Source organism: Amblyomma americanum, chromosome 8 (genome assembly GCF_052857255.1).
Source record: "Amblyomma americanum isolate KBUSLIRL-KWMA chromosome 8, ASM5285725v1, whole genome shotgun sequence".
NCBI lineage: Eukaryota > Metazoa > Arthropoda > Arachnida > Ixodida > Ixodidae > Amblyomma > Amblyomma americanum.
Genome location: NC_135504.1, coordinates 7,468,443 through 7,495,748, shown reverse-complemented (window position 1 = coordinate 7,495,748; position 27,306 = coordinate 7,468,443). Strand labels below are relative to the sequence as shown.

The following is a 27,306-nucleotide window of genomic DNA, read 5'->3' as shown; positions in this document are numbered from 1 at the left end:
CAGAATCTTTACCTCAAGTCGTGGTTCACACTTTTTACATTGTTTGCAATTTTCCCCCGCCTAATGTTCCGCCGCTCGGTGAGACACCTTGCACTCTGCGCAGTGTTTGGGTAGATGCGCTCCTCCTGCTTAGCGAGCGCGCATGCTCAGCTGCACGGTCATTGATGCACCTGCCCGTTCGGCCCACATAAGCCTTCCCGCAAGCCAGTGGTATCTCATATACCACACCGGTGCAGCACTTCACAAAGTGTTTTCTATGTTTTTTGCTGCAACCATTCTTTCATCGCTGGCTACGCGTGCGCAGAGCTGAACAAGCTTCCGTGGAGCCGAAAACACGACTGGCACGCAATGCCTATTTGCCACCTTTTTTACGTTGTGGGCGACCGTATGCACATAGGGCACAACTTCAGGTCTCGCGGCTGGCCTCTTACGCTCAGAAGGCCGCTTAAACAAGGCGCCCTTTTTGTAGGCCTTCTGTCACGCCTGTGATAACCGAGCTTGGGAACCCGGCCCCCACCAATCGAGCCACTTGCTTATCAAAGCTCCCTTGCATATTATGCTGACACGCTTCACGAGTGCCGATTCCAGGCAAAGATTAACAATAGCGCGTTTCACTGTCTTTGAATGAGCCGATGCATATGGTAGAAGCTCCTTCTTAGCTCGAGGGGCATACTGCCAACATACGTGTTCTTCTCCGAATGTTTTCTTTAAATTAATTCCACTTTGCCCACCTAGACTACAACCGAGGTCAGAAAATCACAATTTCGGACATCTAGTACTCAAGCTCCAATGTGAACAAGTTCCCCGAACCAAGGCTTCACGCCAGACAGAAGCAGTCTTGGCTCGCATGCGAATGACATCTGCAGGTGGCAGCAGCGTGAAATTGTATCTAAGCACATAAGTGCTTAGCCACTACACAAAATGGGGAGGGGATCAGGCTAGAGTTTGCCTTGCATGCCGACACTTATTTTATAGGAATTTAACGTCCCAAAGCGACTCAGGCTGAGGGACGCTGTAGTGAAGGGCTCCGGAAATTTCGACAACCTGGGGTTCTTTAACGTGCACCGACATCGCACAGGCTGGGATCGAACCCGCGTCTTTCGGGTCAGCAGCCGAGCGCCGTAACCACTGAGCCACCGCGGCGGCTGCATGCCGACACTGTAGTACCAAAGACTGCAGGTAGCTTTCATGTCCAGCATGCCAAATGCTTGCTGCTGACGTTGACATACCATACTTTCCTGCAGGTTCCAGCTGATGCGCCGCTAGCAGCGCAGGCAATGGCTCACCACATCACCACTGGACAATGGTGACGCAAGCTGGGAAAGCACATCAGTGAAGCATGCGCACTGCAGCGAGCTCATCAATGAAAACAGCCACATCACGACAGAAAAGAACACGACCTCTTTATTTTCGCCGCCAATGCATCGGCTAACCCGCCGGCCTTCGAACACATAAGCAGAGACAGTGCTCTGGTCACCAATACAGACATCCAATAAAAGACGACACGTCTTCGGAGAGGAGACTGCCCCAGTGGTTCCATCATGGATTCTTTCTTTGCCGACGGCGTCACCTCACAATGCCACTATGAAAACTGTCACACAGTTGTACAGAAGCATGCGCAGGCGCAACTTGGCTTTGGCAGTGACAAAGACTACACGCAACCAGAAAAACAGGAGGCCTTTGTTGTCACAATGTTGCACGTGCAGTGTCCTTGTGTGCCTGTGCCTAAAGAGTTAGCTCGAACTAACGAGTTCTGTGAGTTTCAAAGAACTCTGAGAGCGGCGACATATGTTAAAGGGTAGAGATACATGGATGACAATGAATGACAGTGCTTCAAAGAGTCACTGCTTCACAAAATTTGGTGAGTAAAGCATGTCGCTCAGGTGTCAGCATGGTGGGAAGCTAGCAGTGACAATCGTTTGGTATTCAGCAGATGGACTCAAACAAAAGCCTCTTGTTGATGCAAATGACTGGAAATATGCACATCCCTTCTTGCAATGCTTGCCCTCAACCAACATGTTAGAAACCGAAATAGTTAAGCAAGACTCGCCACAGAATTTCTAGTCACTAATAATGTTGTGACAAGCACGTGCCGACCAGTACACAAGGCTTTTGACCACAACAGACCGCCTCAAGGTCTTGTTCAAGAGGCCAACTTTTGAACAGCTCCACGCCACAGCTGTAATATTTCATTCCCGACTATGCAATACACACTTAGCCTTGTTCGAGAACTTCCAAATAAGGTCTGAAGAATTTGACGAGCACGAACTTAGAGCTCAGATTTTGCACTGCCCCTCAAAGAAAAGTTATCAGGGAAGGTCCCCATGTGCACTGCAAATTTTGCCCTTTTGCAAGGCCTAGACCCACAGACATAACCAAATCAATGTGCCTAAATGGTCCACGGTACGTAGAAACATCGAGCTACCTCGGAGAACCCCACTAGTCCCTCGACTGTCTTTGCTGAGCAACCAAAACACTTGGTAAACCATCCAAAAACTACTGCACACAAGAGCCTGCAGAAAGCGTAAACAGTTTTAAGTTCCAAACACTGTTTACGCACAAAACAGCTGAAGTACAGTTCACAGAATACATGAGTGAAAAGATGGGCAATTTCTCCTCATCTAGTGACAGCCTCAAACATATGCTCTTTGATCATTTCTACCTTCCTTCACCTTCTTAAATCCCCACTGCATTGCCTAATCACGGGATGCGGAATGAAAAAAAAAAAAGGTATTACTCTATCTCAACAGAAGCTGTACTAAGCTCCTTAGACAGATCAGGTATAACCCTCTCGAGGGACGAAATTTTGTGGCGAGTCAGTCAGGCACCCCCCTCCATACACACCACCACTTAAGAGACAAAATGCGAGAAGAGGTATAAAAGAGGGGGGGCCGCCTTTCGCCGAACCCCAGAGCCCACGAGAGGGGAGGGGTTGGGGACCCCCTCCCTCCCCCCAGAAACAGGAGTGGGGGGTGGAGGTCCAACAGCGGCGCACACTCCCAGACAAGAGGAGAGCCACTGTGAAAGGTGGCACAGCACCCCGTCGTAGAGAGAGGACAACCACTTGCCTCCTCCTGGGTGCGGGCTGTGTGCGAATGCTCAATTCAACGGGAGGAACGACGGCGAGAGGAGGTCGACGGTCTCCCCCACAGTGGGCCTCTCCCTCTCCCAGCCTAAGGAGAGGGTGGGGAAGGAGCCAATGGGCAGAGAGAGAGAGAGACAGACAAGCGCGCGTCGGTGACGCTACCTGCTCGGGCACAGCGCACTCTCAGCACTTTTTTTTTCCCGACCATGCATGATGCAGTTGAAGACACCTCTCGAGGTTTGCCAATTTCTTCCATACACCTTCATACGAGATACCCCATTTCTTAGCACTAAACCTCAAAATATGGTTCCACTTCAGCAGCGTTCATTTCCTGAAAGCTTGATGATAAGAAGGTTATAATACAAATGGCTCAAGTATTATGAAAATGAGCAGCCTCCAAAAGCAAAGCTTCTTCAGCTCAACACCCCGAATTCTTTCGATCAGGACAAGTGCGGACGTCCCTTCTTGCTTCCGAAATTAACACAGCTCTGCAAAGACCTTCTTTCTTGACAAGGAACCCTGCCACAGACTTGCACTACTGACAGTGTAGACAAAAGCAAAAAAAATTGATTTCAACTACCATATTAGCAGCTACAAGAAAAAGTTTTCTGAACAGTAGCACTTTGCTTGGCGCTCACTTTGAGAAGCCCTGCTCCAACACATTTAACAGAGGATAACAATAAATGGCTTACCGACCCCCCCCCCCCCCCCCCACTCCACCTAATGATGATGGACGGCCTAAAATGGTCAGCCTCGTGAAAGTGCACGTACTTACGCCTTAGAAGCGGCACCGGAGCAAGGTCAAAAGGCGGGCCATTTATTAGGCACAGCAGCTTCAACCGACTGTTCTGAATGCACCCTTCCCAAAATGACAAGAGCAAAAACAAGAAAATTCATGAACATGAACAAAACACAAGTGAACAACACCAAGGGCCATGACACACGATCAAAAGTAAAGAACGATTTCTTCTAGCTCACTTTCAGATGAGGTCTCCACAAGTGCGACGGAAAGAAACAGGCAGAAGAAACTGGGGCACAAAAAAAAAGGATAAATAAAAATAAAAAGTGTACGCACAAACACGGTGGCATAGAAAGGAGGATTCCCTTGCACAAACCTTAGGGCCCCAATCTTCCAGTGGACGATGACTGTGGTGGATCACAACAGCCAGCAGAGCAGTCACCATCGCACAGCGTCCTCGACGCACCACGGCAAAACACACACACACACAAATTTCGCGCAAGATGGACGGGAGGATTTGTTATCGCCTACCTTGACGGCACGCGGAACAGAATCCCTACCTTGTCAGCACAAACTCGGGAAAACGTTGACGCAGCTCCCTCCTCCTCCTCCGCAAATCCACCGCACACGGTGCGCCGCGTCGCTACAGTAACTATCTGGTGTGTGCACGAACTGTTGTGTTCAAACTAGCAACAAAAACACTTGCCTTCATCAAGACTTACTGTGTTGTGAGCGCCCGCGCAGACAGTTGGCGACGGCCAGACACAAAGTTTACAACAGCAAGTGGAAGAATTCGAACGGGAAGAGACAGAGACAGCAAGAGAGAAAGAAAGAATGCATCAGTGAAGGGGAGGCTTCGTGAAGTCGTCGCCACCGGGAGGTGCGGAGGCATCGGCGGTGTTGAAATCGCCGCAACAAACCTTGACGGCTGCGGAGCCTCCTGTCTCCCCTCGCCCCCAGGATGTTGGGGCGAGAGAGGGAGGGCCATCTGTTGTCGGCCACTTATCTGCAGCGATGATGTCACAGAGGTGAGTAGTATGGAGAGAAGGACGAAGGCCTAGAATGGCCGGGGCATCATGGGGGGCGCCACACCTGCCTGCGGTGGGTACGGCATGGGCGGCGCGCCCGTGTGGCGGTATGGCACCGGGGGTACACCGGGAGGGATGCCAGGAGCCATGCCTGTCAAAAGAGCAGGAGAAGAGCCGACATACGGAGTTTAGTGTAGCCAGGATGCAATCAAGGGAAAGGGACTTTACTGCTAGGTTCCCACTCAACAGAACAATTAAAAAATAAAGCTGCCCCAGTGAAAATGAGGAAGCCCTCAGTCTGCAGCCAACTGTGAGAAACTTCTTTCACACAGTTCACTCTTCCAAAGCAAAGTTCCTTGTTTTAATACAGGTAAAGCAGTTTTTCCACGTGCTCTTCACATAGAACTGAAGTTTTCGAGACTAATCACAAAACACGACAAATTTGCCCCAAGAGTTCTCCAGTCTGAAACAAAAGTCCCCTAAAAGTTCTGCACTTGATGGGAGGAAAAAGTTCTGCTTTCGGAAATGACATTCCCAGAGTACGCAGCGAATGCAGTCGAGCCCACATATAACGGCCACACTTAAGAGGAACTTTCGCTTATAACGAATGAGACCTACGCGACCGTCAAAATATACATTATTTCAATGGCACGAAATAACACGTATAACGGTCATTAAGCCCTGCTGGTTGGTTACAGCGAACGAACGGCATTAAACCCGGCGTCGCGATGCGAGATAACCTGCCTCCGACCCCATTGTGCGCCCGGCGCGCGGTATGTTTCCCCGAGCCTCATCGCAGGCGAACTGCCCGCCCTGTTTCGTGCCGCTCTCAAGCCAGCTACATTTCCACGCCGATGCGCCTTCCAAGATTGCCCTCCCGCCCCTCCTCGCAACTCCGCTCTCCTCTTCTCACTATTGCAAACCCGTTTGTGGCCTCCGCGATCAACCGCACCACCGGCGGTGCTGATCGCGGAGGTCTCGCTCCGTGGGAGCCAAGAGGTGGCTGCACAGACGCCCCTCACTGGTCTCTCTGCTGGTGGTGTGCGTCTGTACCTTAAGCTTGATTGCCGCTTGTGCACGCTGCACGTCGTCTAGCCTGTCGCGCGATTTTGTCACTCTTGTTGCTATGCGGACGTTTAGTTGGCGTTGTTGAAATCTCGGGCCCAGCTGGTTGTAATTCGGGATGGTGGACGGGAACACCGTGCCAATTTCCATTGTATTCAGCGGTAGAGATGATGAAAGCGGCCTGGGCGGAGGTGACGGCCACTTGCGTGCGGAACTGCTTCCGCAAGGCCGGCTCTGTCGACACAGAGTATGATGCCCAGCCCGATGCTTAGGAAGATGACCAGCCCGGCAGCGATTTGTGGCGGCGCGTTGTCGACTCCAACATGGCGGGTCATGACATTGGATGGAATGATTTTATTTCTGTCGATAACGACGCCAACACCGCGGAATTGTGCACGGACGAGGGCATCGTTTCTGAAGTGCGGGACGACAGCGACGCGGAGGAATCAAATGAGGATTCGGAGGCAGCACCCATAAAAGCGCCTGTAGCAATGGGCTACATAGAGAGCCTCAGACAACTTCTCTATGCCAAGGGCCTCGGCGAAAAGCGCGCTTCTGCTTCAAATAAACTGGAAACCTCCCTCACAAACTTTTTCGCAAAGAAAAAATTTTGTGTTTTGAAAGCAACTGTCTTTAAAGCTGTGGTCCACTTACCACGAACTTCAGGATATAACGAGCAGACGCCGCATGACGCTCATGTTCATTATAAGCGGGCTCGACTGTAACGATAAAGTTCTTGCAGCAGTTGCGCATTCTACAACACAAGTTCTTTGGGCAACAAATTTCCGCTGAATGTACTCATCCTATATTACAATCGTTCCCAGTGTTGCTCATTCGACAGCAGAAGTTTACCTGAAAGCTCTTGCGCAATGGTTGAAAGAAAATACGACCTCTGTACACAACAAAAATCATATTCCTAACAAGTTCAAGGCAAATCAAATGAAAAACAAAACAGCAAACTTTAAATTAATTTAGGGAAATGGCAAGAGCTGTACTGTACCCACAATTTCTTCCCACTTCACGAGAGTTCGGCAAAAAAACAACATCACTTGTGAGCTTTCCCTTACCAATCACTATGCATTATACTGCCTTCGAATCACAAAGAGTAAATGTGTCTCAGTGCCCCACTAAATGACGCCTCTTCTGATAATGTGACAGGTCGTTCACACACTAGAGCCCAAGATCAGCTGTACTCCACACACAAACCCAATAGAAGCACTCTCCACCATATAAAGCTCACTATAAGCACACTCCCTCTCTCTCTCACCAGGAGGCATGGGCACCGGCGGCCGGAGGGCTCCATTGACAGTTGGAGGCGCCGAAATGGAAGTGGGTGCAGAAGTGGGAGGCACTGCAGGCTTTGCCACGACACCCTGCTGGCTAGATTCGGCCGACTGATACTGGGGCAGTCGCAACCGCCTTTCCTCCTGCACAGCACGCGGAAGGAGCACAGGCAGCCAGTGAGAATAGGGACAAACAACACTCAGCAACAGGACTGAAACTGGGAGGTGGGAGCAGCCTCTCTCCATCTTACAGCAAGAGCCACACTTCCCATTTATGTGGCGTTGTAACATGGCAGGTGATCGGACAGACTGGAGCGATGTCACAAATGACACTATGACAATGTGTCACCCTGATTAGTCCAAACGCATCGATGTACCTCATGACTTGACTGTGTTCCATATGGATAAGAAAGCATGCTTGACTGCGAGTGTTTACTGCCCAGAGTTACTAAACACTCCAACTGGCATTGGCATTTTACACCACCCCCGGCCTTTGGTGAAATTCGTATTACCACAGGGGTATGCATCCGTTTTTTTTTCTTTTCAATTTTTCAGTACAGACAAGAAAGAGCACAAATGGTGACAGCTTGGTGCCTGATAGTGTGCCAGCTACTGCTTGTCACCAAGGCAGACAAGAAAAAAATGCAGGGAGTGACCTGACAACATGGCATGTCAATCGATGCAAGCAACACACGACATGCAACGCAGCACACGCAAGAACATGACAGCAGAAAAGAAGGGGGCCAAAGAGCAGTAAGCTACAGTAGAATCTCAGTGATACGAATCCCACGGGGTCGCGAAAAAATTTATATCATCCAAAATTTTGTATCATCCAAACGAACAAAATTCATATGCAGAAACATAGAAAACGCATGCACGCAGATCTGTTTACAGCTGACAGGATTTATTCATGGCCGTGTGGCCACGCTACTCGTGGTGCGTGCCGCACCATTAGCGATCGCGATTTCAGCGATGCGAGGTCCGCGCACTGCCACTCACGGCTCGCGGTGTGCACCACGGGATTTCGGCGATATGAGAGCCGTGCACCTCCGCTCACTGCTCGCGGTGCGTACCTCCCGACTGCGATTTCGGCGATGTTAAGACTGTGCACCACCGCTGCTCGCGGTGCGTACCATGCGATTAGCGATCGCGATTTTGGCGATGTGAGGGCCGCGCTTAGTGCTCGAAGGTGCAATGGCGGCTCGCATGTTCGTATCATCCGATGTGGCGTGGGAGAGAGCTTGGAACATCCGGAATTCCGCACATTGTGCACAATACACTCCGGCTGGGGAATTTTACGAATTCGTATCATCGTGAGAACCGTATCAACCGTGTTCATATCACAGAGATTCTACTGTAAATGGCATTTGTTTGAACACAGGCATAAAGCTAGTTCTGTGTGTCCAGGTAATCATGGGTGGTATTCATTGCAAAGCATAGGCCAGAGCGAAGCGTCTTTGTCTCACAAGAGCTATGAAAACAAAACCAAGTTTTCTTTGCAACCTGCAATAGCAAAGCAGAACCAAAGCGGAAACAAAACACTAAGTTCCAGGATGTACATAGGTACTATAAAGAAAAGTCAGCTTTTCATCAGCTTTTTCATAGACATTCTGGGTTTGTGACATAAGCTACAGTGAGTTTTTTACTGTGGGCTGAATTTCAGTGAACGGGAGCAAACAGAGTGCTTTTCATTCCTACTGATTTGTGACTAAACAGTCTGAAACTAGTGACCTCCTACTCAGCACTATGTGGAGTCTCCTTTTTTTTTCTCTTGCCTCAAAGGTAACTATCTTGGGTTCCTGCAGCTTTTGCAAGGTTCGGGTTAGCTCTGCTAGGCCACATTTGATGAAACAGCAGAGTCACTGTGCTCAACCTAGACGAAACAATTTGCACGATTGCAAGTCGACCTAAAATCGAAGCCAAAGCATAACATCATAAATAAAGGCGAGACAAACGAGATATCAGGCAAGCTACAGCGTGGTTGCATTTTTGCTGCGTGGCTCCGCCGCATCCCTCTTGGTGCTGGCCTTGAGCAGCGGCTATTTCAACGTGCAGAACCAGCATCCCCACCCCGCGCACGGCGGCCAATGGTGGCCATCGCTAAGCAGCAAACCAGCACCAGCCCACTCCCTACACATGGCCGCAGATTGCGGTTGCTGATAAGCGCCAGCAGATACTGACACTCCCCGGTGCCGCTGCGATTCAAAGTGGCGGTGCCGCCGCGATTGGAACAGCAGCCCTTCCATCAACTATCGACACTCCCCGGCACCACTGCGGTTCGGAGTGGCGGTGCCGCTGCGATTGGAGCAGCGGCCTTTCGATCAACTATTGACATTCCCCAGCGCCGCGGTTCCGAATGGCGGTGCTGCCGCGATTGGAACAGCGGCCCTTCCATGAACTATCGACGCTCCCTTGAGCACAGAGTACGCGGTTGAAAGTACACAAAAAATCTTGAAGCAGAACTCGAAGACGTTATCGGGCCGCCGCCACTTATCAGCAAACGCAATCTGCGGCCATGTGTGGGGAGTGGGCTGATGCCGTTTTGCTGCTTATCGACAGCCACCATTGGACGCCTCTCGTGGGGTGGGGATGCTGGTTCTGCTTGTTGACATAGCAGCTGCTTAAGGGGGGAGACGGCTCTTAGAGGCGAAAAAATCGCGAAAAAATCGATTTTTCAAAAATGTAATTTTCGAAATCTGCAGCTGTTTCTCTACCACCCTGTGAATTTTCTAATCTCTAGAGCCAATATTTGGGCTGTAAAAGGAGTATAAAACTTCGATCCGAGCTCGCTCTTGGCAAATTTTCGCGCAATAACGGGGCTTTTTCCGAGACATGCTATTATCGTTTCACTGCAGCGATCGCGGCCATCTTGGTCTCGTTTGGAAGAGCTGCTTTTCGTTTTAAATTTCGCGCAGTTCCTGCTCCTTTATGCTTATTGGATGAGGGAGAAAATGCCGCCAAAAAGCAGTCGCAACGCGCGATACTATTCGCTAGTCGGTGCACGTGACTGAAAGCTGCTATCTGATTGGCTGAAGGGCCTCGTGTCGTCTGCTGGAAGCGTCTGTTGAGCCCAAGCGGTAGCCATTTTGTCAAGGTGTGTTCGCTGGTGCTTCTCGCGACGATGTCAACGCCGGCACCAAAGTTCAGCACGACGCACAGATATGGAAAAAAGAGGAAAAAATCGCTCATTAACAACCTCAAGAAGAGCGCCACGGTCACCTCGAGCACCGCGGACACCACAGGCACCGTGGGTACACCTCCGCCAGCGGATCGGGAGGTGCCGACCGAGCTAGGCCTAACGGCGCCGCCGGTCGCGGAAGCCTCATCGGGCAGCGGCCGTGTTCGTCGCGATACCCGAATGCTGCAACCTTCCGAGATAGAAGAAAGGGACAAAAAAGCCCAGGAGAAACTTCAGGAGATGGCATCAGCGGCAGCAACAGAGCGAAAGGCAGCATTCTTCGGTGCAATGGGAGACGCCGCAACTGCCCCACCCGGCGACACCGTCTCCATCGTCAGCTTGCGCTTGGTGAACGAGAAAATCTTCAGCGCTCACTCAAAAAGCGCCATTTTAATAACCCTGGTCAGACAGACTACCTTCCAGGAGGTTATTAAGTGTCTGCTGATGCCAGTATATAAATAAATTTGAAGTACTTTGCCATAAACACCACTTCGTTTGTTTTTGCTGTTTTTCTCAAAATGGAAATTTTAGACTCGTAGCATGTCCCAAACTAGCATATCTCAGCAGCTATGGCAGATAGAACCATAATTCTTTTTTTAGCAAGTAGCCATATGTGTAGTCTACACAATGTTGGGAGTAGAATTTGTAATTAAGGTTCAGAAATTTTTTAATTTGCTCTAGTTTTTGATTGCAAGTTAGGCACTATTTGTACCTTGAGTTTCAATGTCTTTAAAAACTACTTATGATAGTAAAATTAAAAAACTGTTTCCAACATTGTATTCATTTTTGTTTCTAGAACCCAACCAAGTGCAATTTATAAACTTCTTAATGAGTGTTTTCTCTTAATTGTTCTTATTAGTGAGAAGGGTGTAATTAATTTTATCTCAATAACTAATGATCCTATCATGAAACCAATGACATTTTTGGAATCAGCATGAAAAACTAGTCATGGGTGTGCAATTTGATTAAATTTGGTGCAGAAACAAAATTTTTTTCTTTAAGAGTAGCCTCCCCCCTTAAGGCCAGCACCAAGAGCGATGCGACGGAGTCGCGCAGCAAAAACGCAACCACGCTGTAGCTTGGCTGATATCTCGTTTGTCTCGCCTTTATTCATGGTGCGATGCTCTGGTTTCAATTTTAAGTCGACCCTCCCACTATGGATTTTCAAATTTTGAAAAACAGGTCGACTTGCAATCGTGTAAATACGGTAGTTTCTCTGTGGCTTTAAAGCATTTGACTACTGTCGGCCGTGTTTCACAAGCCTTTAATGTAGTGCTTCGTCATTTGTGCTCCGGGTCCGGTAAGCGACCAGCGCTCGTTCATGGCTACATTTGAGATGGCTGTCATTCTTTACGCCAAAGAAACGAACAACTGCGTACCGGGCCACAAGCTCGACGTTCGCAGTGGGTGATCAGGTGTGGCAGCTGCAGCGAGGCAAAATTTTCAGGTGTTCCACGTGATGTCGTGATGTGGCTGTGTGCAAAGTGCGGGATTTTGCTGCACGACGATGTTAGAACGACGAGTTGTGGGACCGCAGCAGCGATCATGACAGCAGCGCCAGTGAGGATGATGGCGCAAGTGTGAACGAGTAGTCCAGTGACTAATACATTTTCGTTTTGGACCGTGTGGCAGCAGACAGTGGCTGGTAATAAGCGGAGGCTGCAGGATAGTACTATCCCGTTCTATTGTCAAAGGCCAAGCGTAAACGACCTCCAAGTTTGTTTTTCTCAAAAATGTGATATGCGGGGGTCGACTTAGAATCGTGTAAAAACGTTAAGTCCCAGTAAGGTGAAATAAGCAGCGCAAGAACAAAAAAGGGAAGGAGAATGAGCAGACACTATTCAAAGATTTCACCATTTTAGTGAATCAAATAAGAAAATAATCATCCACAGGAGATATGCGTGTTGGCACACTTTATTTCACTCTCTGAGAAAGAGCAAAAAATTTCCTTGCACTGTACGCTGGTAATTCCAACATGAACATGCAAGATGCTTGCGGTGCAACAGCGATAACACTGCCTATTACAAGCATGCTTCTTGATAAAAAATGCTGCTCAAAGCTCAGTATTACACGGTGTCTCCTTTTTTTCTGTTGCCTCATACTGCTTATTTCACAAGCAAAATTGCAGAATCGAAATAAAACTCCAAACACTGCACAGCCTTCTTGCAAGCTACAATAGTGAAACATACCAGTGAGATGTCTTCTTCTGGATGGACGATCTTGCTAGATGCACCAGCGGGCACAATGAGGGCAGGCTTTTTGATGTCTGGTGGTGCCGACACCACTGCTTTGTTGGCGGGTGGTGTGCTTGCAGAAGCAGGCTCTGCACAATCCACACCCAACGTCAGACAAGCACACACGGCAACGACACAAAGATTTCGAATGAGTTCTGAACATTACACGCAATAGCACTCATTCTTTCTGAAACCACCTGGACACTACATCAGCAAATGTTGAAGAGCTTTAGCCCGGCAGATATATAGAACATATAATGATATGCTGTGTAAAAAAAAGAAAACAAAGGCACCCTACACTCACCTGTGCTAGACGATGGTGTGGATGACCCAGGGGTGCTTGGCGAAGACGTGCTGTAGGCGGGAAAGGTGGGCTTGGCGGAAGCAGCTGTCGTCGTGACTACCGCCTGGAAGGAGCAAAGATGGAGGAAGAGCCAGACGGAGTGATCAGAAAGTCTCCTCCCCATGACTGCCGGTCACTACACGACTGTCACGAATGCCGCTAATCCCCTATAGCTGCTGCTTTAAGCCACCTGCGCCCACTTCTATATGCACTGGAAATTCCCCACCCTTTCGGTCAATCCATTTATATCCTGCATGCTGACCCCAGCTCCATTGTCCTTTCCTTCAGCAATCACACAGTCACTCTACAACCATCCGTGTGTTTGTTCTGTGCAGCACGTCTCCCACGCATGTCCATTCGTTCGTGTCTTAATTTTCAGCTAAACTTTTGTTCATTCGGGCTTCTACCCAGCTAACTGCACTACCCTCTTAATCTCTTTGCATTGCACCGACCACTTAAAAAGTAAAACCGCACTTCACAGATAGTCCTGTGCACTTGCCTTTCTCAACTTCTGCACACCTGTCTTGCGCACTTTGCCCCTACTGAGAAGCATGCAACAAACCAGCACGAGTGAACTGCACACTGACGACATCTGTGGCATAGTACAGTAAAGCTTCGTTAATTTGGACTTCCAAGGGAGTGTGAATAACAACAAAATTATCCGAAACTCCAATTACCAAATGACCCATTCAAAAACTGTCTAAGACCGATAGAGAGAGAGCAAAAGTTATTTGGTAAAAACCCGAGCAATGGTCATCTCCTTTCAAAAGGGGAACTGCATGACAACGATGATTTTTCGCATTTCCTTCAAGTGCTTTAATCCGTGCAATCTATGGGCAATGTTGGAAGCAGAACTACTCCATAAAGGTAAAGGTCTTCACGGCTTCTTTCAGTGTGCGGCGCGGTAGTGCCGGAGCTCCTTCACATGTGGAGCCACACGAAAGAAGCATTCACCACAAAAACGGCGGATAGCGTGTGACGAGCACGGAATTTCGGTGCGCTGGAAGAACGGAAGACACATACAAAAGCGAGGGAACCGTTCAGACCCGAGGACGAATATTAGGAAAACCGCTTGTCAAGCTGGTCATGCCCTGACACAGCGCCGCTTCAGGAGACTGTCCGAATTCACCGCTACCACAGTGTCCAAATAAACAAGCTTCGTAAGGCATAGGCTAAAAGGGGTGTTTGGCGGGACCCCAGCAAAAGCCTGAATTGTCCGAAATTCCAAAGTAACAAGGTTTTATTGCAACCAGTATGCGCTACACCATCAGGTGCAAGTCAGCATCAGCTGTTAAAGCCAATCATACAGCAAGGGCACATGACACACTGCCATAGATCACGACTGTTAATAGTGAACTGTGGGGGGGTAATGTCCCGCAGCGACACACCGGCTACAAGGGACAGCACAGCACTTGGGTTTCTTTAACGTGTGCCTTTTGTGTTTCGCCTCCATCGAAACGCAGCCATCGCAGCCGAAACTGAACCCAGGTATTCCAGTTCCAGCTCAGTAGCCAAGCACCCTAATCGGAAAGCCATCGCGCAGGTCATAAATCACATGACAACACAAGTGAATCACTGGGTTCTATCACACCCCCAATCATGCTCTTTTGCAATAATCTTTCTTCCACACCCATTTTACGCATACTGCTAATAGCTTGTGTAAAAAAAATGCGAACCCCTCTTGAGCCTTTCCTTCAGCTTTAAGTGGCTGTCGTGCTGCTTGACGTAAGGAAACATGCTACAGTAGAATCTCGGTGATTCGAATTCCTAAAATTCCCCGGCCAGAGTGCATTGTGCACAACGTACAGAATTCCAGATGTTCCGAACTCTCTCTCGCGCCACATCGGATGGTACGAACACGCGAGCCATGATCGCACCCTCGAGCACTAAGCACAGCCCTAACATTGCCGAAATCACGATCGTTAATCGCGCGGTACGCACCGCGAGCGCTGAGCAGCGGTGCACGGACCTCACATCATCGAAATCGCGATCTCTAATCGCACTGTACGCACCGCAAGCAGGGAGCGGCGGTGCGCGACCCTTACATCGCCGGAATCGCGATCGTTAATCGCGCAGTACGCACCGCGAGCACTGAGCAGCGGTGCACGGACCTCACATCACCGAAATCGCGATCGCTAATCGCGCGGTATGCACCGCGATTAACGTGGCTGCACGGCGGTGAATAAATACCGTCAGCCGTAAACAGATCTGCGAGCATGCATTTTCTATGCTTCTGCATATGAATTTTGTTCGTTTGGATGATACAAAATTTCTGATAATACGAATTTTATCGCGACCCCGCGAGATTCGTATCGCCGAGATTCTACTGTATTAATTTGCCATACTGGTCGACATTCAATGAAGTAGCATGGAAACTTGGGCTAGTTGGTATAGGCGCATACTGGGTGGAACAACGCAACCAGCTTGTCCTTGTTCTTTCGTCCGGTTGCGCTGTTCCCGAAAGCCCAATATGCACCCACATTCACTCCAAGGCTTCTTTCGAGGCACTCTCAAGGCACAGCCATCTTCCACAAGATCCCACCTATTCCTCCCGCAGATGCCAGTTACGACCTCGCTCACTCACCTGTGCGGCGGGGAAGAGAGGCTTGGCAGGTGCCTGTGCGGCCACGGGCGGCTGGGGCACAGGTGGTGCTGGCTGTGGTGGCATCAGCCCACCCATCATCGGCATCGGGCCACCCGGCATGCTGCACAGAAAGGCACAGCACATGATTTCGGAAAGAAAACACACGACACCACATCAACAACAGACAAACAGCCACACCGAAAGCAAAGGCCGACGATGAAAAACTTGTTTCTCCACAAGTGCGAAGGTCACTTGGCACAAGTCGAAGCATTTGAAGTAAAATCTCAATGACATGATCACGGCTGACGCAAATTCCTAACATTCCCCACCCAGAGTGCATTGTGTGTAATGTGCAGAATTTCGGGTGTTCCGCACGCTCTCCTGCGCCATTGCAAATGATACAAACGTGCTAGCAACGACTGCACCTTCAAGTATCAAGCACTTCCTGCATGTCGCCATTCACGGGGTATACGCCATACCAGTTGTGCAGTACGCACAATGAGCGGTAAGGGCTGCTGCATGGCTCGCACACTGCCGCTGACGCAACTGCCAGCTGCAAGCAGCAAGCAGTGACTGTGCAGCCATAAACACATCTGCATGAATGTGTTTCCCATGCTTCTGCACACGGATTTTGTTCGTTTTGGATAATATGACTATTTTTCATGACCCTTAAATATCTCTGTCAAGGGCAGCCTCCATGCCCATTCAGCTCAGTGTCCTAACACTGACTGTGTTTTCTTTTAGGACACAAATGCCTAATATGGGTACAGCTGCCTTAAGGGTACCAGCTCGCCCTATCTAAACGACAACACAAACCGTAACACACCAGTTGAAAAGCAACTTTAGAGCATACCAAAAAGAAGCGGAGAACTTACCCATGAGCCATGAATGGCGGGGCCATTCCTGAAAGGAAAAAGAAAAAACAAATTTGGATACTAATCAATGCTCACAGTGTACCCTTTTGTGACCGGAGCCCAGTGTTTTTCTAGCAATCTGCTTAACATCTCAATTATGACAGTACAGTGGACTCCTCTTAAACAGAACTTGAAGGGGATTCAAAAAGTGTTCCATTTAGCAGAAGTTTCATTTAAGCAAAGCACACATTTTTCATGAAGTATTTATTTACATTGCACCAGCCCTTACTGATGTGTGTGTGAAGAAAAAAGGGTATCAACTGTGGTCTGTTTTACATTCTTCAGTTGCTTTTTCACAAAGTAACTGTGCATATTTGAAAGGCTTTGCAAAAACTCTAGTGCACCCTTCATGTTCAGAGTAGTGTCGCAAAAGTGCAACTACATCCCTAGCTACGCTGTCTGGCACTGCACTGGGCACAGGGTCCTCGCACTCATCAATGGAGGAAGAGAGGTCCTCAGCTTGCACTTCTGCAATAATTTCTCCGAGGCTTTCCTCGCGACAGGTGCGTACATTTGCATTCATGTCCTCATGGTCCTGTTGTGAGAAAGGGGCAGAGGGCACTATTTGATTAAATATAGTGTCTGCTTCTTCAGCAGCAGTACCTGCCTCTCCATGGGGTATTGGATCGTGTGCTTCGAACCCTGCATGGTGGAAGCACCTCTTCACTGTTGTTGCCTGAACTTCTTCCTAGGCGTGGGCCATTATATGGACAGCAGACAGCAAGTCAATGATATGCCCTATTTATTTGAATCTAGGCAGAAAGTTTTTTTGAAATAATCATATTCCAAACTCTAGGGTCGGCTTAGATTCGAGGATTTTAAAAAATGTGACAGTTTTTCATTGAAACTGCTAAATATGGTGTATAGCTAGCGCCATCTAGAAAAGTCAGTATCGCAGCCGCTACTAGCTGTGCCAGTAGCCAACCGTACACAAGCGAGGTCGCCATTTTGACCTGTGCCGTGTCGGCCGTATCGGTGTGCGGCGTGGTGTTATCGCGATGGCACCAAGCAGGAGATGCCACTACAGTGCCGCTTTCAAGCGAGAAGTTGTGATAGCCGCAGAGGCATCGTCAAACCTGCAAGTTGGGCGGGACTTCGGCATCGGTGAGAAAAACGTCTGTCGTTGGAGAGGACAACGACAGCAGCTTTTTGCGTGCGCCGCAACGAGGATGCATTTAGCGGACCAAAGAAAGGCCGTCACCACGAAGTGGAGACAGTTTTGGCCGACTTTGTTCGAACGCAGAGAGCAGCTGCCCTTCCAGTGACAACAGAAGTGCTCCAAGCGAAAGCTAGGGAACTTTCGAGGGAGCGAGGCCTAACGCCAAAGGATTTCAAAGCCTCTAGGGCTGGCTTCAAAAATTCATGAAGCGCTTCGGCTTCAGCCTTCGACGTCGCACTTCAATTACCCAGAAGCTGCCAAGCAATTTCGAAGAAAAGCTGATAGCTTTTCAGCGCTCCGTGCTCCGAAAGAGAGGAGCGGCAGGCTACAAACTTGGAAAAATCGGCAACGCCGACCAGACGGCTGTGTATTTTGATATACCTGTGGCGTACACCGTGAATGAAAAGGGTGCCAAGGAGATGAAGGTGTGCTCTGCGGGCTACGAGAAGCAGTGTGCAACTGTGATGCTGTGCTGCGCAGCTGATGGACATAAACTCCCTCCTTATATGATATTTAAAAGGAAGACACTGCCTGGTAGATCCCAGGTACTTTGATCGTGCGCGCCTTTAAAAAGTGCAGCATATCTAATGCGCTTGACGGTACCGAAGATAGTGCACTGTTTGAAGGTGACAGAGACAAGGAACACAGCGACGAGTCTAGCAGTGACGACGACGTTGAATGAGCTCTGCACGTTCAGATTCAATAAATGCTGTTTGCATTTTGTGAACGCTGTCCTCGCTTTTTATGTTCGGCCTACATTCGAGGTAATATTTTTTTTTTTCGGACTTTAGGGGGTCGGCCTAGATTCGAGTAAATACGGTAATCTTTTCCACTGTCAGCACAAAGCAGCATGCGGTGAAGCAGTTAGCGGCAGTAGTGGATCTTGATATTCTAGATGACTCCTTGGTCCATTGGTTGGATGACAGCAGTTGCATTGGCAGGGAGGAATTCAAGGCTGATGGACTTCAGCCCTTCCACCTGGCCATGGGCAGGGCAATTATCTACAATGAAGACAACTTTCCTGCCCTGCCTCGTAAACCTTGCGTCCTCCTCCCGCAGCCAATTTTCAAAAATTGCCATTGTCATCCACGCTCTCCCATTCGCAGTGTACGCCACAGGAAGATTTCAAATGCCCCTGAAGCAACGTGGGTGTCTCGATTTTCCTGCCACCCGCAGCTTTAACTTTTCATCGCCTGCCATGTTAGCGCCCACCAGCACGGTAATGCACTCTTTGCTGCGCTTCCCACCTGTACAGGCTTCGCCTCTGTAGGCAAGTCTTCGATGGAAGCACCTTGCAGAAGAGGCCCGTCTCGTCAATGTTGAATACGTCTCGTGGCTCACAGCTGTTTTTTTTCTCCGGCAGCCGACCGCGTTGCCAGTCAGCGCAGACTTCTCTATTCACTGCAGCACTTTCACCTGAGATGGTTTTGAAGACTAGGCCACGACGCTTTTTAAATCTGCTAAGCCATCCATCGCTGTCGCTGAAATTCTCAACCCCTATTTACAGGCTATCTCCTGCGCCTTCTGCTCCAAAATGGGTCCACTTATGGGAAAACTGGCACTCCGCACACGCTTAAACCACAGAAAAAGAACCTTTTCTAGTTCGTCATATGGCAGCGTCCTCATACGCATCTGGTTTGAACCGAAGGTTCCAGACTTGACAGCTCCTTAAATGGTGTCTTTATTTTTCATGACCTACGAAAGCGTTGACTTTGGTATGTCGAACTTCTTCGTGACTTCTGTTTTAGAAAGGGAACTTCGCTCAAGCTCCTGCAGAATTTGTAACTTCTTTTCAAACGAGAGCGCTTTGTGCGGCCGTTTCTTAACGCTCTCCATCACGTCGACACACCGACAACACTGATTGCACGTAAGCTTAACGCAGAACGACAACAAAAACAAAACTGATCAAGCGCCTCACTGGATTGGCTTGTCCCGGCTATAGCGTTGGCTGCGAAGAATTTGTTCATGGTTGAGAGACTGCCGCTGACATATGCGAGCACAAATACGCTCGAGAGGATTCCAAATTTTTACCCTTTGTGCCGTTTAGCCGAGGGTAACACGTTAGTGGTGTTCCAATTAACCGAAGAATTTTACTGCGGCAGATATACGAACCCAACCAAGTAACCCTGCTTAATTCCACTTATCCCCGTAATTTTCATTTAACCGAGCTTCGTTTATTGGGCGTCCACTGTATGTCGATAGGACTAAACAAGTCAATGATTTACGCAGCCCTGCTTAATCCTGCCGCATAGTGAAGTTTATCCTAACTGGTGCATCCGTTCAAACACTCCATCATTGAACGTTTTACCTGGGTTAGACCATTAGGTCACTGAGGGAAATCCTCATCATCATCTTCAATGAAATGCTTGTGAATGTGCAGACCCCCAATTCTGTCAACTAAAATAATAACACTCCCTCTTAACAGACAGAGCAATACTAATCTGTTAGGAGTACAAATCTCATAATTCAACAGACATTTTAAAAAAACACAGCGCATATTATGACTGTGCCACAGAGGTCTTTGAGCAGAAGCAAAATGAATATATAGCATGATATGCAGCCCAAACCACATGTATATAAAATAAAGCAAACCAACATGTGCTGGATTCCTGTCTCTGCTCCTATCTGAATATAACATAGCGAAGCATGTTCATTCAGTTGTTAGCTGCCCCGACATGTGGCTTGTACACAATAACCTGAAGGGCTTCCAACCTTTTTACTGTTTCTTGAGAACATCTGACTTTCAGGAAATGCTAAAGAATCTGTTTACCTGTGCCCACTAGATGTATGTACAGTCGATGACCAAAAATTCAGACCCCGAATTCTTGGGACATGCTTAATTATTCAGACTTCTTCGTGGCATGGCCCACAAAGCTAGCGTATAAGAGCACCTGAAAATTCGCACACATCGCAACTGACTGCCCGATTTTTCGAACATTTTCACGGTCCCCAGAGTGTCCGAAAAATTGGCTGTCGGCTGTAATTGAGATGCACGGTCTTTTGTCAAACAATCCTAGCTAACACGAGAAACATTCAAGCAAGTTCCACAGCACAGAAAAAAACGGAAACAGCAAGCACTCATCAAAAGCAAATGTTATCAGCTGAAATCTATCCGAAGCCCTAGAAGTGGTGAGAAGTTATCCCAGCCAACCTACTGAAAAGGGTCCCAAAGTTTCGAGCCCAATGCAGTCTCATGCACATGCAAGTTGTTAACACTGATTCAATCTCCGAATTGACCATTCGCGAAAAAGCGAGCACCACCTGTTGTGCAAACTGGGAAGCTCCATTGACACTTTTGGTGGGAAAGGGCTTCTTGAGCAGACATGTGCAAGGCAGCGTCCAGCAGTTCACATGCGCTTGTTTAGTTGCTTTAGTGTTGTTTCTTTGCCAGAAATGTGCGTTTGCTAACAAAAGAGGAAGAAACGGGGTGGAGCGAAGAGTTTTCGCCTATTAGCCTGAAAAACGACCATGCGTGGCAATAGCTGCACTTTACTACCTCAACGGAACGCCGCAGGACCAAATGAAAATGTGCATGAATGTGCACCTATGCGTGGGCGAGTGTAACAATATAATGGGATGCACTTTCCTAATGTGCACATATGCTTATTCATGGGCTTCCTAGATAGGGAAGGAGTTTCTGCTAACTTCATACAGCATCTTTTGCCGCAGACCACACTTAACTGATTATAGTAAACGACTCGCTGTACTATCTCAATCACGGCTCGTGCTGATGCGGCAGAGCGTTGCTTTGCGTGGTAACGAGCAGCAGGAGCGTTAGAATGCGCGGATATACGCGAGGTTGCACTCTGCTGTGCTCCCGCTGTTGAGATAGCGCAGCTTGGCATTGTAGCATTTATGGTGAATGTTCATACTAGTATATATGATTCGGTTTGCACCGAATACGCACGTGCATCTATGGAAAAACTCTTCTAGAACGACCGAGCTGTGTGCACATGGCAGCAAGCGTGAAATGTAACAGGAAAACCAGTTTCGAAACGTGCTGTATGCGCGCATTACTGGCCCCATCAACGGCTTCGTCTTTTGCGCCTTGTATCTTGTAGCGGCCTTTATTACGCCCAAGTCTCGCTGTCGCAAAACGCGTGGTTAGTTTAGACAGAAACGTGTTGCAGTTACATGGCAGTTACCGCTCACATCAGTTGCCGCACTACAGCACAGGAATGCACGGCCGGCTCATGTTTTCCAACCAAAACCAAATCTCCTGAACGCTGGCTGCGCCTTCACCGCGCATGTGCAGAAACTTCTCTGCCAATGGTCAATTGGCAAAGCGCTCTTCAAAAACTGCCCTCCGCCCATCAAAGCACAAATGGTTTATTGTTTTATTGTTTATGGGGTTTAACGCCCCAAAGCGACTCAGGCTATGAGGGACACTGTAGTGAAGGGCTCTGGAAATTTCGACCACCTGGGGTTCTTTAATGTGCACTGACATCGCACAGTACAAGGCCCTCTAAAATTTCACCTTCATCGAAATTTGACCGCCGCTGCTGGGATGGAACCCGCGTATTTCGTGTCAGCAGCCGAGCGCCATAACCACTGAGCCACCGCGGTGGCCTAAGCACAAACGTTAGCGCAGCTGGTTCATGCAATAAAGTAGCATGCAAGAAAGTGAAGTGTTCATGCAAGAAAGTCGCACCACAGCAGTGAAGAAAACCATGGACCAAAGGGCTTTGTGGTACCGAAGTCAGAAGCTGGGACATAAACAAAGGAACAAAAAAAAGGAACGTCACGAACGGTTGTTTTGCAGCCACCCACCCATGGGCGCCATTGGATGGGGCGCCATGGGACCCATGGGATGGGGCGCCATGCCAGGCGGCATCCCGGGGGGCGCGAAGGGGGGCATGCCGGGCACCATGACGGCCGCAGGGTGCATGGGTGGTGCCCCCATGTGAGGCTGCATCATGGCCATCCCCATGGGAGCAGCTGCCGCCAGGGCCGGGTTCAGCTGGGCGGCTGCCATTGCTGCTGCCTGCTGAGCCTGCAGAACCGACTGCTGGGCACTCGTCGCCTGCACGCACAAATAAATCGTGGGACAGTCATGAGAACAAGTGCTTCTGGAGACACTCCAGGCAAAATCTGCTGCAACTTAGATCACATCAAAGCAGTGTTCCAGAAAAAAAATAATCACCCACAATCATGCAAAGAGTAAAAGTACCCCGCAGACTGAGCTGTACTTCATCATTGTACCACCTCCTCAAACCTCTTAAGATGCACTCATTTTGTGGTACTCACTACGCAAAAGAAGTGTCTTTTGTATGCAAAAAGGCTCTATTCATGTATGTATCCCAACGAGCCCTTAATTTCCTTATCATTGTCTGCTATTTACAGTACTGTGCCCCAAAATATCACTTTTATACTCAGCATGACACTGTTTAGGCTCCACCATTCCACAACCATTCAGATGCCTCAAGAACAGACCAGAACAATTTCAAGCACTGCTAGGAAATTCACTCCTGTTTTCTGCGGAATAAAACCTCTCCAGCTTTTCACACAATTCAACAACAACAGGATAAAGTGCGAGACCGGTGCTCACCTGTGGTGGGGGCTGTTTGGCAGGCCGTTCATCGTCCCGCTCGTCTCCCGAGCCTCCACCTCCGCGGTCCTGTCTCTGGCGCTCGTGCTCGCGGAGGTCCTCCTCGGGGATGCCCTCCATGCCGTAGATCTCAATGTCCACGCTGTTCTTGTTGGGCAACGCATTGGGCACTTTGTCAATGGTCTCCTTGTGCACCTGGTCGGGCCAAAATAATCCCCCCCGAGAGTCAACCTTCGCACAGTTTAGTGTGACAACAGCAGAATGCACACTGCAAAGTTGCACAAAGTGAACAAGCACAGGCAGCACACAACGGCCTCAAGCAAAAGTGCAACCACAGTTTGTGAGATAAAGGCAGGAATAATGCACCGCACTTGCAGCCCATTGCAAACATGAAAACTGACGAGAGATCAGACTATGCTACTGCTTGACAGCTGGTGCCCACGTGAAGCTTACTGCATTCAGGCAAATTTAAGGACTTTCTTTCCCTCTTTCCCGGAGGGGGAGTTTCAAACTAGAGAAGAACACTAATTATCGAAGCATCTCCAGCAAGAGTAGTTCAGATTTCATTTTCCTGAAACACAGCTAGCAAAATATGGGGAGGGAGTGCACGCTTAGTGTCACGTTGATATGGTACTTAGCAATAAAACTCCGAAGTTACTTCCTCCAACTTACACACAACCCGCAATGAGCATTACGGAGAAAAACCGAGTAGCCCTGCATAGCAAAGCAAGAGTAATCACATCCAGTCAAGTTCCTTCTGTGATCGCTGCGAGATGGAGCCTTCACGCAAAATGCGAGGTATCACAAAATAGTTCCCGAACTTTGGACTGAGATATGAGAGAATTCAGCGTTCAGAAGTTGCAGAGGACACAAACACACCACAAGAACCAAACGAAGAAACCGCCAAATGAAGCGTTTCATTGGGTGTCGTTGTTTGTGATGTTTGGTGATGCCTGCATTAACTGCTAAGCACTGAATACACTAGTGTCTTAAAGAACTACAGACCTAATTTTAGCTGCATGTTGTCTTTTTTTTTCAAATGATGTTTTAGACATTAAAATATGTGGATCACCGCATAGTATTCACCTGCGACTCCTAAATAATGTCTACTTGAATTTCTTCTTGATGCTGTTTCGGTTTCATCAACCAAATGATGGCTGGGACACATAGTTGACCTTGAGGTCATGTGAGGCACGAAAAACCGTGTAATACAGAAACGCTGACACATAGTTTTAATTCACTACAACACTTAAGCCAACCTGCTTTTAAGAGCTGCAATGACTACAAGCGAAGTATCACCAGTTATGTTGCCGTTTTCTTCGTGCCTCACGTCACTGAAAGGTCAACTTTATGTCACAGTCATCGTGTGATTGATGAAACCAAAACAGTCAAGAAGAAATTCAATTATAAATTATTTAGGAGTCGTATCAAGCGGTGATCCACCTATACTACTGTCTAACGCATCATTTGAAAGAAGAAAACATGCAAAAAAAAAACTTGCTCTCCATAGCCCTTTAAAGCACCAAACAGCACCCTCTCATCTGCTCTGCTGTATCTAGGGAGTCTGCACACACCTGCATGCAGTGAATGGCTAGGCCGGGACCTGTGTAGAGCTTCTTGTGGCAGATGTGGCACTTGAAGTGCTTTGCCTTCTGATGCTGAATCAGGATCTTCTCATCATCAAACTCCCGGTTGCAGTACCTAGGAGCACTCTGGTCAAGGAACACAAAAGCACACTTCTGCGGCAGAAACTGGGCAGCGGTGAGCACAATGACACAATGGTAAGCATACACTTATCTTTGTGTATGCACATTGTACTTGCCTGGAATTGCACCAACTAGTCAAAAAAAAAAAAAAAAAACGTGCCAGACATTTCCAGTAATGGGCTTCCCAGTGTAACTCAATGCTGACATCAGAAACACTGCTGATCTTGCTTATCACCGTAAATAGATGAAGGCATGAAATGCCTGCCAAAGATTAGCTGGTACCATCTAGCAATATGGTTTAAGAGGAAACTGCCTAATTTCTGTAAGAGTTCAAGGAGCTCCACTCGTCCACAGTTCAACTGTCTGAAGTGTGAAAAGACGTTAGCTGGGTCGATGAAAGCTGGCCAATTACAGGAATTTGAAACCTGCGTACTTGTGAATAGCACCTGAATAATAAAGAATAAAGACTCCACGTTTGATGAGTGCACTCAAGAGTAATGAAAATTCCACTCCTTCTTTAGCCTTGCTAACAGAACTAACCATAGAAATAAAAATGCATTTGAGAAACTGCATCGATTTAATGCAACAGCATTTGCATGCTCTTGTTGTAGCCTGTGCCAACCAGCGACTTGCTGAAACCTTTCAAATACACCTCCATTATGCATGCCCCCAATTCAACATCAGCCAAGAAACCAATTTCTTTCCATTTTTCATAAATGCAGCCATTTTTGTTACAATGATGAATTAATGGTGCATCACTTGCTGAGCAAAGCTTTTCTTGAAACTGTCCAAATATGAAATCCATTGAGAGCAAATGAAACTAATGTTAGCGACTGCAAGTCACGAAATCATATCAGCATCAATGTTCACTAGCAACTCCGTAAACAAGCACAGCTCCTCAAAGTACGAAAGCAAATTACTGCACGAGAATAGGCTTGTGGTATCAAAACGTTGGACGGCTGGTGCTAAAACTACCTAAGCTGTCTCCCCAGCGAGTGTTAATTACCTAAACAAAGCGCGTTTTTATTCCCAGCGTACGCAAACGCAGCAGACGTGCACAGCATGGCATTAGGTCCGCATGCTTAGTGTTGCGTTAGGCCCGTTTCACATGCATGCGATTTTCGCCTGCGACACTGCGAATTCCGTCGGTCTGCGACTGAGGAGGGCCGTCGGTCTAGTCGCAGACGGCTTGCGATCGAGTTCCGTCCGGTTGGAATTCAGTCGCAGCGTCGGTGTGTTCGCTCTGCGACTGAAGATTGGGGAGCGCCGAGACGCCATGCGGTCACGTGGGAGCTGTTGCCGCGGCGGAAGCAAAACTGTTTATTCTAATCAAAACATGCGAAATATTGCCTTGCATCTAAAAATACTCTGGTCGCAACATCATCAACACATGCCGTGTGATGTTTCTGTCGCGTTTAATAATGGGTTGCCTATGCAAGCTTTGCCTGTTCCTCCGATCGAATTCGCTGTGTCGGTGCTGCATGTGAAAGCAGTGACCGAAAATCGCACTGCGGCCTCACCGACTACACCGAATATTTTCGGTCCAGTCGCAGCATGTGAAACGGGCCTTACTCGGTTTCAGCCTGCTGCCGTTAGGCGATACATCCACTAAACGAAAGACCTCAAAACAATGCAGCCGGCCCTCACACTACAAAGCTTCCAGAAGCCAGTTTCTACAACACCGATAAGAAAAAAAAAATAACTCCACAAAGATTTCAGACGCCAGTTCATGTAGCACTGATAAGAAAAAAACAAAACCCTACGACATTCCCAACTGCGAGGACTAAGTGACGTAAGATATCGCACGGCAGGCAAGAGGAGCGGGTGGCGATAACGGAATGACACCGCGACTTCCCGCGGTCGCAAAGGCGCACATCTGGCCCCTTAGATACGCAATTCGCAGCTACTGATGAGTCCGCAAGCTGTACTCCACAGCACGTTTGAATTCTTTTCGTCGCGCCTGCACCAAGCATTCGCGCGCGCACACACACAGACACAAAGTTGTGTAACTGCAAGGTCGCGAAGACGTCACGCGTACGCGAAAACCGTACTCCAGGCGCAAGATTATGCAAATACACTTGTCAAGGATACCAGCACCAGGGCTTTGCGGGCTTCTTCTTCTTGCGACCCATGTTTTTCGAAGGAAAATGACTTTTCTACGCGCAACCTCACGCCAAGCACCAAGCCTCAAGCAAATATGGCGACTGCCGCGAGTCTCGCAATGGCTAGAGTCGAGCCGCAGTTTCGAATACACATTAGGCCTTAAAAACCTAAATGCCTGTTGCCTCTCTGAGACAGGAAAAATATTTTATACTGTAGAAAAAAGGTAGCCTAGTTCACTGTATATTAGGTTTGCTGCACTTGTTTGAGGCATTTTTTTATGACTATATTTTGCGCGAGGGTGGGAGAGGGAAGACGCATGTCATGTTTAAATGACGTC

At 48.4% G+C, this 27,306-nt stretch overlaps 2 protein-coding genes across 3 annotated transcripts in view; one reads left to right on the top strand and one right to left on the bottom strand.

Moving 5' to 3' along the window:
- The window catches only part of LOC144100855 (retinoid-inducible serine carboxypeptidase-like), a 40,315-nt gene extending 38,776 nt beyond the window's left edge, over positions 1 to 1,539 (top strand). The window contains exon 13 of the mRNA XM_077633744.1: positions 1,245 to 1,539. Coding sequence (XP_077489870.1) covers positions 1,245 to 1,310 — 66 coding nt within the window. The 3' untranslated portion in view covers positions 1,311 to 1,539. The remainder of the gene's footprint in view (positions 1 to 1,244) is intronic.
- LOC144100859 (uncharacterized) lies at positions 1,387 to 27,105 on the bottom strand. Of its 2 annotated transcripts, none has more exons than XM_077633749.1 (10): positions 26,958 to 27,105; positions 24,735 to 24,861; positions 23,161 to 23,355; positions 22,383 to 22,635; positions 16,415 to 16,442; positions 15,540 to 15,660; positions 12,917 to 13,019; positions 12,568 to 12,701; positions 7,185 to 7,344; positions 1,387 to 5,003 (listed from the first exon to the last, which is right to left on the bottom strand). In XM_077633749.1, exons 1-10 carry the CDS (start codon positions 26,996 to 26,998, stop codon positions 4,882 to 4,884), a joined length of 1,284 nt encoding a protein of 427 aa, XP_077489875.1. In that variant the 5' UTR covers positions 26,999 to 27,105; the 3' UTR covers positions 1,387 to 4,881. The 2 variants fall into 2 exon arrangements, with proteins under 2 accessions (XP_077489875.1, XP_077489874.1); XM_077633748.1 differs by having other exon boundaries at positions 22,362 to 22,635; positions 26,958 to 27,104.
- Positions 27,106 to 27,306: the final 201 nt, after the last annotated feature.

What these genes read in the sequence shown, in the direction of transcription:
- LOC144100859 (XM_077633748.1), bottom strand. Translation starts at nt 26,998, where the DNA reads ATGGGTCGCAAGAAGAAGAAGCCCGCAAAGCCCTGGTGCTG. An exon ending in TAGCCATTCACTGCATGCAG is followed by an intron (nt 23,356 to 24,734) that starts GTGTGTGCAGAC and finishes TGGCCCGACCAG; the next exon opens with GTGCACAAGGAGACCATTGA. An exon ending in TGGGTGGCTGCAAAACAACC is followed by an intron (nt 16,443 to 22,361) that starts GTTCGTGACGTT and finishes TTTTCCTTTCAG; the next exon opens with GAATGGCCCCGCCATTCATG.